The sequence below is a fragment of the Nycticebus coucang genome, chromosome 5 (assembly GCF_027406575.1).
Source record: "Nycticebus coucang isolate mNycCou1 chromosome 5, mNycCou1.pri, whole genome shotgun sequence".
Taxonomy (NCBI): Eukaryota; Metazoa; Chordata; class Mammalia; order Primates; family Lorisidae; genus Nycticebus; species Nycticebus coucang.
The window spans coordinates 109,471,014-109,488,243 of NC_069784.1; the positions used below are offsets into that span (position 1 = coordinate 109,471,014).

The 17,230-nt window shown below is 40.3% G+C and overlaps 1 protein-coding gene and 1 pseudogene across 1 annotated transcript; one reads left to right on the forward strand and one right to left on the reverse strand.

The window, feature by feature from the left end:
* Positions 1 to 243: 243 nt before the first annotated feature.
* On the forward strand, positions 244 to 830 carry LOC128585565 (trace amine-associated receptor 6-like; annotated as a pseudogene).
* Positions 831 to 11,926: 11,096 nt separating this feature from the next.
* TAAR5 (trace amine associated receptor 5) lies at positions 11,927 to 13,080 on the reverse strand. The gene has a single exon (XM_053591618.1). The coding sequence runs from the start codon at positions 13,024 to 13,026 to the stop codon at positions 12,013 to 12,015; it is 1,014 nt and encodes a 337-aa protein (XP_053447593.1). The 5' UTR covers positions 13,027 to 13,080; the 3' UTR covers positions 11,927 to 12,012.
* Between the last annotated feature and the right edge of the window lie 4,150 nt (positions 13,081 to 17,230).

Sequence of the window (17,230 nt, forward strand, 5' to 3'; positions counted from 1 at the left end):
ATCAATATATTATACTCTCATGCAATATATTTTTTGTTAAATGTTATCTTGTTACAGAAAACTTTTAGAATTTAGAATAAACATGGAAAATTGAAAACTTATTTTCCTAATAATATATAATCATTTCTTCTTGCATTCTGGTGATTTTTTTTTTTTTTCTCCTGGGAGTACTGACTTTCAGAATCCTATACTCTTTGTGTTAATCAAGAAGGACGTACTTCTCCACAGGTAAATCGCAGCATCATGAGTAGCAACTTGTCCCTGCCTTCTGCCGTGCAGCTATGCTATGGGAACATGAACGGGTCCTGTGTGAAAAATCCCTACTGGCCTGGATCTTGGGTGATTCTATACACAGCGTTCGGCTTTGGGTCTTTGCTGGCTGTATTTGGAAACCTCCTGGTGATGGCTTCAGTTGTTCATTTCAAGCAGCTGCACTCTCCGGCCAATTTTCTCATGGCCTCTCTGGCCTGTGCTGACTTTTTGGTGGGTGTGACCGTGATGCCCTTCAGCATGGTCAGGTCCGTGGAGAGCTGCTGGTACTTTGGGAAGAGTTTCTGTACTTTACACACATGCGGTGATGTGGCATTTTGTTACTCTTCTCTCTTCCACTTGTGCTTCATCCCATCCACAGGTACATTGCTGTTACCGACCCTCTGGTCTATCCTACCAAGTTCACGGTGTCGGTGTCAGGCATTTGCCTCTCCTGGCTCCTGCCCCTCATGTACAGTGGTGCCGTGTTCTACACAGGGGCCTATGATGATGGGCTGGAGGAATCCTCCACTGCCCTCAACTGTATAGGAGGTTGCCAGACAGAAACTGTTTTAGAATAAAACATAATTTAAAAAATAGAAGGTAAACAATTCCTGCTTAATGAAGTTTCCAACCTATTTGTGTAAAAGCAAAAAGGCCCGTATCCTTATACTCCTTCATTTATTCATTACACAAATATCTTTGAAGGCTTAGTGTGTACTAGGTCTGGGGTTCAGTGCTAACAGGAATAGAAAACCTAGAATTTAGAATGTCTTGTGGGAAAACCCAAAATACCAATAATTATAACTTGAAGTCATGGGTGTTTAAACTATAACAATGTATCTGGTCTGTAGCATTGATTTGGTAGCTATCACACGTATTCTTTATTTTGTATTCACCTTTGGATCTTTTTACATGTAATCTACTCAGTTCAGTTTATATTTCTAAAGAGTAGAGATAGTTTTCCAACCTATAGCAATACAATAATGAGTAAGCACTCACGACATGTTTGTTGTCAATTCTATAAGATAAATGGCGTAATATGTAAGTGTGATAGATGGTGTGACTTTGAAGTAGGAAGAAGATGCTGTGGGCTGAGAAATCTGAGATGGTCCCACAGAGAACTCAGACTACAAGCTGAGTCGAGTACTAGTTCAAGTTAAAAAAAAATAGAAAAGAAATTTCTAAGCAGAGTAAAGTATTTCATAAAATGTATAAATTCAATATAATGTATATAAATTTACATCAAATATGAGTCAGAATACAAAAAGGATAGTCAATTAAACCAGTCTGTCTAAAGTAGAGCATTTCAGGAGAGCCACAAGGATATTATTTTAGGCCCTGTACGTAAGTATCTGCACCATCCAATATGGCAGCCGTTAGCCACATGTGGTTACTGAGGGCTTGAAATGTGGCTAGTTTGAATTGATACGCTGTGAGAAGACGTATATCAGACTTCAAAGACAAACAAAAAAATGTATGATGGGTCTTTAAAATATTGACTACATGTTGAAATTATCGATTTTTAGATATATTATTTAAATTAATTTCTCCTTTGTCTTTTTACCCTTTCAAGTGCAGGTACTAGAAAATTTTAAATTACGTATGTAGCTCACATTAGATTTCTACTGGACAGCACTGCTCTATAGAAAATAACAATTAACCATAAGACTCTAGCCCTCCAGGACTTAAAAATCAGGATAGAAACATAAAGCATAAACAGTTAAGTAAAAATATATGAACTATGGTAAAAGCTCAATAATATTTATTTAGCAACTTACGTGTAAAAACACATATATAGGACTCCTACTAATCTCACATTTTGGCTATTTTACAGAAGAGGAAACTGACTCTCTAGAGAATCAAAGAAACTTGTATAAGATGATATAATCTTAAAAACTCTTTGCCAGACTCTGAACCCAAATCATCTGAATTTTAAGCTCAAATTCTTTTTTCTACATGGAAATGAAAGCGTAAGGCAAATAAGAGGGTATAGTACAAAGAAGTACAATTAAATAAATGCTACCCATGAGAAGACATTTACTATTTAATTTGTCCTGTTAAGTCAGTGGTTCTTGATACTTTTTAGATCATAGATATATTGAAATTTGGTGAAATCTTTGTAACTGTGCCCCCAGAACAATGTACATAATTAATATTATATATAATATAATCAATACATATATATATACAATATAATATATACAATACTTCGTACATTATTCTTTTGGCTCCCTAGCCCTTGAGGCCAGTAACAGATCATGGATACACTGCTTCCACCTGGGCACAGGCTAGACTTGGCTCACATAAAAACAACCTCAACTACCTCTGTGGCTTAACACAACAAAAGTTTATTTCTTGCTCATGTCAAGTCCAGTAGGATCTGGAGAGCTATCCAGAGTGGTTATCCTCAACACGGTGACTCGGTGATACAGGCTGCTTTGATGTCACAGTTCCATTTTTTTAACAAGAGACATCTTGTTTCAGCGTGAAAGGACACATTAGCACCTCAGCCTATTAGCTGGCACTGAGCAGATTGCTCGACTAACAGCTAGGGAAACGAGAAAGAGCAGGTGGAATGCTCGCTGCCAAACACTGAGTTAGTGAATGGAATGTCACACTCCCTGGTATGCTGTGCCTCCCAGGGCTCGAATTTGGCAGAAAATGATGTAAACACATTAAGGTTTATTTTAGTTAGGGAACATTAAGCCTAAATTAAGTAGTTGCGGACTTTGGCTGGATGACTCAAGTATTTTAGTCAGGATGCTGTGATTTTCCCTTCCTCCCTCTCTTCCTCCCTTTCCTTCCTTCCTCCCTTCCTCCTCTTCCTTCCTTCCTTCTTCCCTTCCTCCCCTTCCTTCCTTCCTCCCTCCCCTTCCTTCCTTCCTTCCTCCCTTCCTCCCCTTCCTTCCTCCCTTCCTCCCCTTCCTTCCTCCCTTCCTCCCCTTCATTCCTTCCTTCTTCCCTTCCTCCCCTTCCTTCCTTCCTCCCTCCCCTTCCTTCCTTCCTCCCTCCCCTTCCTTCCTTCCTTCCTCCCCTTCCTTCCTGCCTTCCTCCCCTTCCTTCCTCCCTTCCTCCCCTTCCTTCCTCCCTTCCTCCCCTTCCTTCCTCCCTTCTTCCCTTCCTCCCCTTCCTTCCTTTCTCCCTCCCCTTCCTTCCTTCCTTCCTCCCTCCCTCCCCTTCCTTCCTCCCTTCCTCCCCTTCCTTCCTCCCTTCCTCCCCTTCCTTCCTCCCTCCCCTTCCTTCCTCCCTTCCTCCCCTTCCTTCCTCCCTCCCTCCCCTTCCTTCCTCCCTCCCTCCCCTTCCTTCCTCCCTCCCTCCCCTTCCTTCCTCCCTTCCTTCCTTCCTTCCTCCCTCCCCTTCCTTCCTCCCTTCCTCCCTTCCTCCCCTTCCTTCCTCCCTTCCTCCCCTTCCTTCCTCCCTCCCTCCCCTTCCTTCCTCCCTTCCTCCCCTTCCTTCCTCCCTTCCTCCCCTTCCTTCCTTCCTCCCCTCCCTTCTTCCCCTTCCTTCCTTCCTTCCTCCCTTCCTCCCCTTCCTTCCTTCCTTCCTCTCTCCTTTCCTCCCTCTCTTTCTTCCTTTTTTTTTCTTTCTTTTTTTTTAACAGTCTCACTCTGTTGCCCTAGGCTAGAAAGTCATAATCTGGCACAGCCTAGCTCACAGCAACCTCAAACTCTTGGGCTCAAGCAATTCTCTTGTCTCAGCCTACAGAGTAGCTGGGACTACAGATATCCACCTCAACACCTGGCTAATTTTTTTTTTTCTATTTTTAGTAGAGATCGAGTATCACTCTTGCTCAGGCTTATCTCAAACTTCTGAGTTCAAGGAATCCTCTTGCCCTGGCCTCCCAGAGTGCTAGAATTACGTTCACGAGCCATCACACTGGGTCTTGATATTGCCTTAATGGTTCCAAAGTGGCCACTGAAGTTGCAGCCAAATCTCACATGTTCCTGGAAGCAGAGAGGAAGAACCAGGAAGAAAGGCTTTCCTGGAGTCCTACCCAACAACTCCAGCTTCTTTGAAGGGGAGAATGTTCTGAGGCTATGAAGGAAAAAGAACATGGTTATCAGGTGAACAATAAGCATTTCTGCCACATGAAATAATTTGAAAAGAAAAATCTAACAAGTGAGAATAAAACTTCCTGTCAAGGAGTAGGGCGCCAGCCCCATATGCCAGAGGTAGCAGGTACAAACCCAGCCTCGGCCAAAAACTGCAAAAAAAAAACACAAAAAAACTTCTTATCAAACCCTCCCAAAGGTGTTTGCTCTACAACTCCACAAGAAAGTGATCTGAGAAAAAGAAAGCAGGAATCAATAACTTAGGTTTTCTCCAAGGCCTCTCTGCCATCGTTTTCTTAAACTTCTCCTTTGGTACTGCTTACTATTTTTTTTTTTCAGACAATGAACATTTAAATTGGTGCTTTGTAGAAAACACTCTATAGGAAACACAGAAGGCCTTAGAGTGAATGAGACCCAGCCACTTTGGTGATATATCCCAAACACTGACTTTCCCCCAAAAGATTGCAGTGACATAGCCAAGACAACTAGTCTAATTTGGGGACAAAGACATCTTGCTGGAGCTCACAGAAGAGGTCAGCACCAGGGACAGAGTCCCCAGAATTTGCAATGACTTTGTTGACACCATCTCCAAGCAGTCAGAAGAAACCCACAACGTCCACCAGCTTGTGCAAGACCAGTGAGAAGTTCACTGGGCTGCCGTCCACTTGAAGGCCAATGAGTCAGTCACCAAGCAGAGCTAGGAGATGGAGGGCAGGGGATGCTTTCTTTTTCTCAGATCACTCAGGAGATTCAGCCATAACAGCGAACGCAAAAACAGACACCAGGTCCTACAGACACCTGACCACCCAGCATCAGAGCTTGGTCTCTGTGGTCTATGATAAGTTCATAATTCAAAGCCTGATTCCTATTGTGTAGAATCAAATTCTAACTCCATGACTATGGCTTGTGAGGGCTCATATGGTCTTACTCCTGCAAAGCTCTCTACCCACTACCTATTCCGTTCCCTCCTGGCTCATTATGCTTCAGTCATGCTTGCCAACTCCCAGTCCCCCCCACCCCACCAGGCTGCCTCAGGAGCCTTGCACAGGCTAGCCCATCTAGAGGATCACTGAGGAAATTCGCACAGGCTAGCCCATCTAGAGGATCACTGAGGAGATTCGCACAGGTTAGCCCATCTAGAGTATCACTGAGGAGATTCGCACAGGCTAGCCCATCTAGAGGATCACTGAGGAGATTCGCACAGGCTAGCCCATCTAGAGGATCACTGAGGAGATTCGCACAGGCTAGCCCACCTAGAGTATCACTGAGGAGATTTGCACAGGCTAGCCCACCTAGAGGATCACTGAGGAGATTAGCACAGGCTAGCCCATCTAGAGGATCACTGAGGAGATTCGTACAGGCTAGCCCATCTAGAGGATCACTCACTCCTCAGTTCTTCACAGAGCTGACTCCTTGTCATTCTTCAGGTCTCAGGATTTTTGTTTTTTAAATTCTGGTATCCTTTATTTTATTTTTATTTCAGAATATTATGGAGCATACACATTGTGTTTACATACTTGCACACACATGCAATGAATTATGTCTATAAATAAAAGAACTTTTTTAAATAAGAAAAATAAAAAAATCAAGACACATCATCTTAACTGTCTCATGTACATTAAATTACTGAGCTCTCTAAACCTTAATTAACTGTGTCCAACAAGTCCCTAAGTGAGTGCTTCAAATTTTGCTCCTGGAAAAGAGGCAGGCTGTGTCCTAGAAGTCATAGGGGCTGCAGGGGGCACAGAACAACCGAGTTCCTTGCTGACTGAATTAGGACAACATCCATAGCCTGTCTGAACCTTGCCCCTTTGCAGAGATGTTTCGAGTAAGTACTCAAATATTCAAGTCAAGTAAAAGGTAGTTTGTTTTTTTTTCCGTATTGTTTAAAGGAGCTGCCTTTTATACTACCCCTTTGGTTTAAAATAGATTTCTTTGCTTTCTCAAAGGCTCAGAAGCTACCTATCTTTAAAACATGATTCAAATGCCACTCCTCCTCTATATGTTTGAGATTGTGCCAATTTTGGAGCACTTAGGACAAGGATGACTGCTGTGCACCTCACAATACAGGTGGCTGAGGTCAGTGTGGAAACAGAGAAAGGCTAATTTCAACACTGGAAGGTTCTTCAATGTTAAGAGTGGGACAGACGTGGAGTAGGCAGAGGGCAGCCTCAGACAGTCACTGAGTATTAGTCAACTTCCCAGCACAACCCACAGACCCTCCATGGTTCATGACAACAGGTGCTCCAGGAGGGCTCCAGCTCTGTCCCGGCTGCAGGCTCGTGGCGCGTCTGTTTCTGTGTCTCGTTCTGGCCGCAGGCTCAAGGAGCAGCTCTGACCGAGAAAATCTGTTCTCAGGGCAGAAAGCAGAAGTACAAGAGGTGGGCAGAATCACGCGATTACATTTAATGCTTCTGACTGAATGTGGCGACTGTCCCATTGGCCCATGTTGCAGTGGTCGGAGCGAGTCTTATGGCCAAGACCAAAATCAGTGATTTGGGGCCTTTTGCTCCCTCCAAGGGAGTAGGGGATGAGAAAATTACAGTGGGAGAAGAGCCGTAAAACAGAGGTGGGAGTGTAGGAGACAAGGCTCTCAGAGGCAACACGAAACGGGTGCAGGCCAGCACTGAGGACTGCAAATCATTTCTCTTCTGTTATCAAGGCTTTCCTTACAGTTCCAACTTTGCTGCCATCGGAGCTCTAGAAAAAAAGCCAAGCAACCTGTGACACTCCTCACAGAAGAGGGGGGCCTGCTTCTCTCATTCTCCTATAGGTTCCCTCATGCACAGTTGCTATTGGTGCGACGTCTTAATTCTTCATGCCCCTTACAGAACGAACCCTATGGAACGAGGCTCTTCAGAAACAACAAAAGGTGCTCTTGGATGAAAATTGTCTTGCTTAGAACCCTTGTCCCTGTATGTGGCATGTGGCTCATTTATTCCTACTCAACACACATGCACTCTATTGATGTGTACATATTTCTACTCATACGAATATTCACTCATATGATGTACATGCACACGTGTGTTTCTACTCATACACACGTGCACTCATACACACACGCCTATTTCTGTTCATCACACATGCACTCTTACACACACGTCTATTTCTACTCATACTCATATACACTCCTGTGTATTATATAGTCACACGTGCAGCTAGCTGGGGTGAGCTGTAATGTGGTTTTACTAAGTTGTAAGAAAACAATGTAATTTATGAAAAAAAAGAAAACAATATAATTGAGAGATAAAAAAATAATTCAAGATTTCTGCAAAACAGGAATTGAAAACTATGCTGTTCAACTCTATTCAACTATTCAACTCTCCTGGAATTGAAAACTATGCTGATATATTTTGTGAAACAGGCGGTGTAGAAAGAGACACAAAATTCTAAACAGGCACAAAAACACCAAAGAATGACGGTGTCTGTGGTACTATTTTCTAGTGGAATACTCTTGAAGCAAAGTTTTTATTGGGCTTCAGCTTCTCAGCAGCCAACAGGGAGTCTGAATGTCACTGCCTTCTGTTCAAATCTGATCACAAAGCTATCAAGAGCAGAAGACTGCTCTAATGTTCACAATTTGAAGGAAATTCTTAAATCAGGAGTTCCATGAATTTATATGGGGAAAATATTTTATGTTTCTATTCACTAAACTCTACCTGAAATTTTATCACTTTTTTCTGTTTTAAATGTAGGCAAAACCCACAATGATATTAGCCCTGCTGATTTTTGTCACCCATAGAAATTAATATTTTCACATTGTAGTATATTTGTTGCAGATATCATGCAATTTCACTTATGCTCATCATACTTTGAAATTATGATAGTTTTTTGCAACTGCCAGCAGATCTTGTTATTTGATGCTTTCTGAAAGAAGTAAACATACGGTTTATATTACAAACTTGGCTATTTCTAGGATATCTTGGTAACTGTATTTTCACATGATTGTTTTCCTTTATAATTCTATGTTTTGTTCTGTTTTTTTAAAATTATCTACTTAAAAATCCTTTCTGAGACGGGGTCCATAGTCTTTACCAGAGTGCTAAATAAGTCCATGGCATAGACATTAAGAACACTTGCCTTAAATGTAGTTAATTTCACTCAACAGAGAGAGTAAATCTTATTATTGCAGAACAATAAAGTGTCACCACGGACATTTCCCTCAGAACTCAGGGGAATGTCATTGAATGCAGGTTTTCATTTGCTAAGGCAGTGTTTTTCAAACTTTTTTTATCTCACAGCACACTTGAACCTATAGTAAAACTTCTATGGCACACTTAAATTATGTTGATCAAAACAAAAGAGTAAAAAAAGGAACATACTTATTGTACTTTGAGCTTCTTTTGAAAATAAGTTAATTAATGACCTTTAAAAATTTTATCAGCACACCTAAGATCCTCTCATAGCACACCAGTGTGCGTTGGGTACACCAGTTGAAAGTCACTGGTCTAAGGCTTACACTAATTTGCTGGATGCAACAGATTTGCTTCTTATATCCTGTTCTTATATCAAAGATGATAAAGGAGCTGGACTCCAAATCCCCACACCTGTTCCCCACCAGCTCATGTTTCCCTTTGTGGTGTCTACTAGAGGTGTGATTTCTGCTCTCTTTCTTCACTGGTTCATTGGTGGTATAAATATTATACCATGGCACCCATGACCTTGTGTTTCTATGACACACAAGAAACTGAAATCTCCTATCTGCCTTTAAATGTTAGTCCAACTTGCAGATTTATTAGCTATTCAGTATCCTTTAATATCTAAAAGAAATAGGAGATGGGCTAAAAGCTTTCAAATAAGGACACCCTTATGTATGTCCTTAAACTGTTGAATCTCTGTGTACTTGGTCCATAACATGAGATTTGTAATATCCACCTTGCAGGGTGTATAGTAATTAAGTGAGATACAGAATATTATAAGCTCTCAGTAAAGTTAGTTCCTTCCATGTTCCTCCTTCCCTTTTCTTCATCCTAGAGGCCTATCTAAGGCGATCTTCTCCATCTGTCGCAACCCATAGAAATTGTATTAAAGGGCCATGGCATTAGGAAGGTTGAGAACCACTGATCTAGCAGAAGATAAGATGTACAAGAAGAAGACTCATTTTCTGCTCCTATGGGATCCACCTGGTGAACCAGCCAGGCACCTACAGTCCCAGGACAAAGACTACCATAATGAGTGGACTGGGAATGGGGCTGACTAGGCCGGGAACAGTGGCTCATGCCTGTAATCCTAGCATTCTGGGAGGCTGAGGCGTGTGGATTGCCTGAGGTCATGAGTTCGAGACCAGTCTGAGCAATAGCAAGACCTCATCTCTAAAATAAGGTGTTGTGGTGGGCGCCTGTAGTCCCAGCTACTTAGGAGCCTGAGGCAAGAGGATCACTTGAGCCCAAGAGTTTGAGGTTGCCATGAGCTATGGCACTACAGCACTCTACTAAGAGTGACAAAAATAAATAAATAATAGAATAAAATAAAATAATGACTAACTTATATGTTGTGAATTATATTTATTGTTATACTTAAAGCACAGTATTCCTAGCTTCTTAATGTCTCAAAACTGTATATACTGGGGTAAGTTTTCACTCATAATTCATTTGTAATTTAATTATTTAATAATGCTTAAAAGTTAATGGAAAAAAAATAACAATTACTTCCAAAGAAAAATTAAGTATTAATAAATATGAAAACATTTTTATAATAATTTTTTAAAAGAAAATTTGAGGTCAATATAGATTATCTCTCTAGCAAATATATATATATACAGATACATATAATTACTTCCTTTCTCTCTCTCTATACACACACACACACACACACACATATCATGAAATAAATCCATTTAAGCTAACTTCATTGACAAAATAGGACTTTTACTTTTTTATTGTTTGGGATTCATTGACGGTACAAAGAATTAGACTTTTTCTTCTTTAAAGATTAAAGAGTGGATGTTTCAAGTCACTTGGGTAATGGCTAACTCTCTATGAGCGTTGACATATGAATTGTTTTTGAAACACATTCACTCATTCCCTGTCCAGGTTTATTGATTATGATTGATGTATCTGTATCTGTATCCACACCTGTCTATGCATCTGTACTGCAGAGGCTTCAAACTATTTTACAAAGAAGTTTTACAAATAAGCAATATTAATTTGAAAAAAATCAGTAAAGAATATGGAAATAGGGTGCCTAAAAGTCTGCAGGAAAATATTCAGGACGAAGACAGAGGGAGATGTATATAGAAGTTGCTAGTACCTTTACTAGTAATCACTGCTGAGAAACCCTTAGTTCTATTCGGAGAAAGCATGTGGCACAAGTACTTTGTAAAGAAAACCATGCACTGGTATTCTAGGAAAGATAGTAGGTCTAACTTATGTGATAAAAGTTTAAAGAAGGAGATATTGAGACAGCAAAATGTCAATTAAAATTTGAAATATTCCATGTACTTTAAGTTTCAAATATCTTTAAAACAATGAAAATATTTCTTTAAGATTATAATGCATTTGCTCAGTGATTATTCAAATGGACAATGTGGCTTACAGATCTGTTTAGAGTCCTTGAGCTCTAAGGACACAGGGATTCTAAAATGAACATTTTGAAAAAGAGACATTCCAAACACTTGACTATGATTATGAAATGTGAAGTGATATTATGATTCCAACAAGGTTCCCCAAAGTTATATTACACAATATACTCACTTAAGGACACTTTAGAAAGGAAACAGTACAAACTCCTAATTTTCTTATTTTTACCTTTTATTTATTTTTATTAATTTTTAATTAAAATCATAACTGTAACATTTATGGTATACAATGTGATGATTTGATATACAATGTGGAATGCTTAAATCAAACTGATTAACATAGACATCACCTCACTTACTTATTTTTTGTGGTTGGATATTTAAAATTTACTCTTAGTTATTCTGAAATATACCCTTGCAGAGCAGAATTAAATGAAATTGAAAACAAAGGAAGCATTCAGAAGATAAATGAAACAAAAAGTTGGTTCTTTTAAAAGATTAATAAAATTGATGAACCTTTGGCTAGATTAACCTGAAACAGAAAAGTAAAATCTCCAATAACTTCAATAAGAAACGATAAAGGAGATATAACAGCAGATACCACAGAAATACAAAAAAATCCTCAATGATTACTACTAAAATTTCTATTCTCAGAAATATGAAAATATGGAAGAAATGAACCAATACCTAGAAGCATGCCACCTTCCTAAACTCAACCAGAAAGAATTAGAAATATTGAATAGAACTATATCAAACTTCTAATTTTCTAAATGAGGAAACTTTGCTGCATCAGGAGGAGAGATAGTTCAAAGACTGTTCAAGTCTTACCTGACCATTGCCAGGTGGCTGAACCACAGTAAGAACTTAGAAACCGGTGCCCTTTTCCATCCACCCCACCTCTTAATTGTTTCAAAGATGCCACAAATCAGGAGCCAAATATTTGCAGTGGCTTATCCAGTACATATTAAGATGACCCTTGTCCTACATTTAACTATAGAAACACTGAATGAGAGATGTGCTTTCCTTCCAAATGGGGAAGATTGTTTCTCCACTTAAGCCAAGCTGCCTTGGAAGCATGCCACCAAAGTCATGACACCATATAGCCCATCATATAGCCCACGTTCACAATACCCCTGGTCCTTCCTCTGAGGCCCTCCCCCTACCTTGGAGTTAGTAGAAGCAATCATTCAATCATTCTTGGTACAAATCAACAGTGCGTGTCTGTGGCAAGAAGACCTCTTGACTCAGAATGAGTTTCAGTGCCTTCCTGAACCACCGATAGGAAAAGACATAGATGATAGGGTTGCAGGCTGAGTTGAAGTAAGCAAACCAGATAAAAATGTCAAAGACCAGTGGTGGTGTGACAAAGCTAAGGAGGCTATCGACCATCGTGTCTATGGTGAATGGCAGCCAGCACAAGAGGTATATGCCCACGGCAATGCCCAGCGTCTTGGCAGCTTTTCTCTCACGTTTGGCAGCCCCAGCCAAGCTTTTGCTCATCGTGCTGATCTGCTGAGCCTGCCTGGTAGCAACCACAAATATCTTCACATACAAGCTTATCATGATGAGGCAGGGGAAAAAGAACACAGGGAAGTTTAACCAGCCCCAAAACTTATTGAACAGTAGCTGGCAACTGCCCACGCAAGGCATCTCTTCCAGCCATTGGCTGAACCCAGTCTCTAACACATCTGTGTAGAGGAAGAAGGCGGTGTAAGTCGCGGGTACCCCCCACCCTGCCAGAATGTACCTGAGGGCCACCCTGACAGTGAACTTGGAGGGATAGAGCAAGGGGTCACAGATGGCACAGTGGCGGTCAATGGAAATGAAACAAAGATGGAAGATGGAGGTGAGACAGAAAAGGGTGTCCAGGTAGGTGTGCAGGCGGCAGAGAAAGTCCCCAAAGAACCAGCAGCTCTCCACTGAGCGAATGGTGCTGAAGGGCAGCACCAGCAGACCCAGAAACAAGTCAGCCAGAGCCAAGGAAAGCAGCAAGAAGTTGGTGGGAGTGTGAAGCGCTTTGAAGTAGGACACAGCAAACACCACAAACAAATTCCCTAGCACTGTAGTCAGCATGCCCGCCGCACAGGCCAGGTAGATGACCAGCTTGATGCCCAGAGGATGGACTGTCCTGGGGCAAGACCCATTCACCTGGTAGCAGAAAGCTGCAGGGTGAGCATCAGCACCTGGGATGAGGACAGCGCTCATTTACAGTTTCTCTTCTTCCCCGCTCTCTGGGAACTGGCTGCTTTCTCCACTGGAAAAAATTGCTTTATCTGCTAAATAATAAGAGAAAGAAACCAAGAAGAGGAAACTAAAGAACAATTTGGAATCTGTTACAGTGTCCCTGGGTACTAAACCAAAAGTGCCCTGAAAATCAACTGCAGCGTGGGATTCAAGATGTCATGAGTTAATCTGCTAGTCCGGTTTATGTGACAGGGCACTTTGAAACCAGTGTAGACAATATCCTTAAGGGAACAGAAGGATGTAAGCTAAGAAAAACTGATTATTGCATAGTAGTCAACATAAAATTATTGAGAGGGTGTCACTTCCTTTTTGATAAGGTACTTGTCAAATGTAAAGTGAGGTGTAAGCTGTGATATAAACCAAGTGATCAATCAATCCTTGTTAATAAATTATTACCTAAGGCGGGAGTACCTTCTAGCTCCTCCCTTTAAGAATTAAATAGATTGACAATAAAATAAGCAGTTAAAGTATATGATTACATGTTGACTCTTTCTAAAAGAAAAATTCAGCACACAAAATAATTTTTAAAAACTGCTCTATTTTAGTTTGGCATACATTTTGAGAGAACTATCTGATATGAAAAGAGAATTTTATCTCTCTCAACCCTAGCTAGTAAACTATCAACAAGCTCTAATAAATTGAATTCAGTGTTTCTAAGCTACTTACGCAGGTGGGAATAGGAATCCCTTCATGGGAAGAAGACTGTGTTATCGCAGGTGGACGTGAGGAACGCAGCATGCTCTTCTAGTTAATGATTATATACTGTCAATAGAAACTACTCCTTAACGTGATATGATACAAATAGGGAGTTAAGAGGTACCAAGGGACCTAGTTTGCACTATTCACAGCTCTCAGTTATTTTAAGTTCCTTTCTCAGTACAGGATATCATCTACCCTGATGGTTAATTAGAAATGATATTTAAAGACATTGGATTTATATATACATGGTTTTTAACTCCTAACTTCTGGGAACTGAGGATATTCTTACTTGCTGATGGCTGATATATCATTCTTTATTTAATTTCATTTTTAGTAAGTTCCATGCATCTCTTCTGCTTTTGGATTATTTGTGTACATTTCTCTCCACATGAGAACTAATTGCGAGTAATTGATCATAAGTCCTTTGGTCTGTGAAAGGGAGATGGGTGGCCCCCACGTGGGCTTCATCTTGGTGTTCATTTCAAGTTCTATGTTTTGCGTTGGTGAAAGAAAGTATGGTAGGTGAAACAGCTCACTGGAGGCAGGATAGTAAACTCCTATTTTGTTATTTCCTGTGCCATCCCTCTGTTTTCCCACTGGTAAGAGAGCAGACAATTATACTCGTACCCATACGTCTCTACCATACAGGGGTGTCTTTGATGAAAACGACATGTATGATCATCTTCTACTCTCTCTGTTCCTTGGCATCCTAGAAAGTGGTGTGTCTCTTTATGGTCAGAAAGAAACTATCTCACAATATACATCGAACAGATACAAAAATAGATTCCTAGAGTGATGTCAGATTACATCTTCCAGAGAGACTTGTAGAACCAGATGGAGGAGGTCAAAAAGAATGAAGAAGGCCAGGTGCAGTGGCTCATGCCTATAATCCTAGCACTCTGGGACACCAAAGAGGGTGGATTGCTTAAAGTCAGGGGTTCAAGACCAGCCTAAGCAAGAGTGAGACCCTGTCTCTACTAAAAATGGAAAAATTATCTGGGTGTTGTGGCAGGCACCTGTCGTCCCAGCTACTGGGGAGGCTGAGGCAAGAGGATTGCTCAAACCCAACAGTCTGAGGTTGCTGTGAGTTATGATGCCACGGCACTCCACCCAGGATGACAGAATGAGATTCTGTCTCAAAAAGAAAAAAAGAGAGAGCGAGTGAAGGAGGTTGGCCTCTTCCTCTCCTCCACAAAACCCTACCTGAGCCTGATGATTTCCAAAGCAAAGCTCCCTGTGGCTTGGTAGCTAGTGGAGACTTGCCTGGGGTCAACTTCATGTGTTTGTAAATAGATTTGTGACTCCATAACTCAATCAGACCAAGAAAAGATCTTGAAGTACCATGATACCCCCTTAATTTAAAAATTATAATCCACATATAACCTTCTAGACTCTAGAGAGTTCTATTGCTTTATACTTTGACTAAACCCAGTGAAAAATACAAGCAAATGTCTTACAACTGGAATAGAGCTGAAGAAGGAAACTTCACAGGGCTTTTGGTTTGGGACAGGTTGCCCCAGAACTACTTAAGTGTAGTATGCAGTAGCAAATGCATCTGGAAATGTAGAATTTTATAGACGGTTTCTCGCCATCTGAGCTCTATGTCAGAGATCACCTAACCCCTCTGTTTTCTCATCTACTGACTTAATATAATACAACTAATTTTACATCAAAACTGTTGTGAAATTAATAAGCTAAAACTTATTAATTTAATAAGTTAATGAGCTAAAATTCATAATGTGCTAAGAACAGTTTCTGGTATGTCATAAACTAATTGGGCAGTAAAGAGTATGAATGGAAGCCTAGTCCAGATCCACCATGAACCTTTTCGAGTTGGGGTTATCATCCCCTCTTCCACTGACTTTCAGAAATACATTCTAGTTACATCACAATCAGAAGGAAAAGTAATTGGATTCTAGATCTTCTAATTTTCTTGTTTACCTCAGGGATTCATTGATGCTCCAGTGAAAAGCTCTCATCAAAGCAGTCGTGCATTTTACAAATGGGAAATGAAGGGGAAGGAAGATGTTGACAAGATAGTCAAAAAGTGTTGTTTAGATTTAGGATTTTATTTTAACAGTATATTTGCTATTTAAATTACAATAAAACTATAGGACTAGTGTCAAGATCCCCTGTTACAGGCTTTAAATGTTGTGCTGGGTCGTGATTGCACACTGCATTTAAGGAGTTTTGATGTAACCTATCTCAAGGAAAGACATTATTACTTAATTATGTATGGTCAGGAGTGCTGCTATGAAAGTTTAGTAAACAAATTTGTTTTCAGATTAGCTTCAGCTTTAACGAAATCAATTATAATGAGACTCTGCACCAGCGTTTTTCAACCTTTTTTATCTCACAGCACACTTGAACCTATGGTTAAGCTTCCATGGCACACTTAAATTACGTTGATCAAAAAAAGAGAGAGAGAAAAGAATATACTTACTTAGCTTTTAACTTCTTTCGAAAATAATTTATTATCTTTAAATTTTTTCACAGCATACCAATGTGCTGTGGTACACCAGTTGAAAAATCACTGCTCTTCACTAATTATAATAACCTGAACCCAGACACGAGTGTTATAAGTAAAAGCTCAAACTAGTGGCCCTCACTCAGGTTCACAGACTCTCTTGTCTATGGATAGCCTTCACCGCCTCTGAGAGCACTTATGCCAGCATAGCTCCTAATGCCTTAAAATTGGTCTTTTCAATCACATGGAGATTTTACCTTTTCAGTTATAAAATAACATTTCAACATGCTGGAAATCTTTTAGTAAACTTTCTAAATAAAAATAAAAATATTTTAAAGCAAAACTCTCATTTGAAAGCATCTATTTGTTAACTCAATTCCTTGTTCCATATTTTAGATTACTTCTATAAGGATCTTTGGGGAAAATCTCCCCTTTAAGAGAAAAATAACTAATGATGGTAAGAACATATTGAATGTCTATTGTTTCCAAAGCTTTTGGATGCCCACAACAACAGAGAAGGCATCATTGTTCTTGTTTCAGAGATTAGGGAGTGAAGGCTCAGAAAGGCAAAGTCATCCAAGGTCATTCACTAAAGAATTAGTAGAGCCGGAATTTGGGTCTGTCCTCCTCCAAAACCATGCCCTATCTGCTGTATGATGCCTCAAGAAAATATGAAACTTGAACAACCACCTTTCCTTATTTGCAACAATTTTATACCCTCTTGTCCACAAATAGCTTCTGCTGGGTACCCCCTGGCTCTTGTTAGATGAGCAAGAGAGGGAAGAAGAATCATTGAGAAAAAGCAATTGTGAAGAAGCATGATCAGGTTTTGAAAGCATGATTTGGGGCTGCTTCTGTGAGGTGGAGCCTACAAATGCCCTGGAGGTGAGATTGCTAGACAGACCGCTCAGGATGCTATTTCCTGTTCCTCTATGTTTTCTTCCATTCTTCTTCCTTTAAACAAGAAATGTCAGGCTGGGCATGGTGGTTCATGCCTGT

What these genes read in the sequence shown, in the direction of transcription:
- TAAR5 (XM_053591618.1), bottom strand. Translation starts at nt 13,026, where the DNA reads ATGAGCGCTGTCCTCATCCCAGGTGCTGATGCTCACCCTGCAGCTTTC.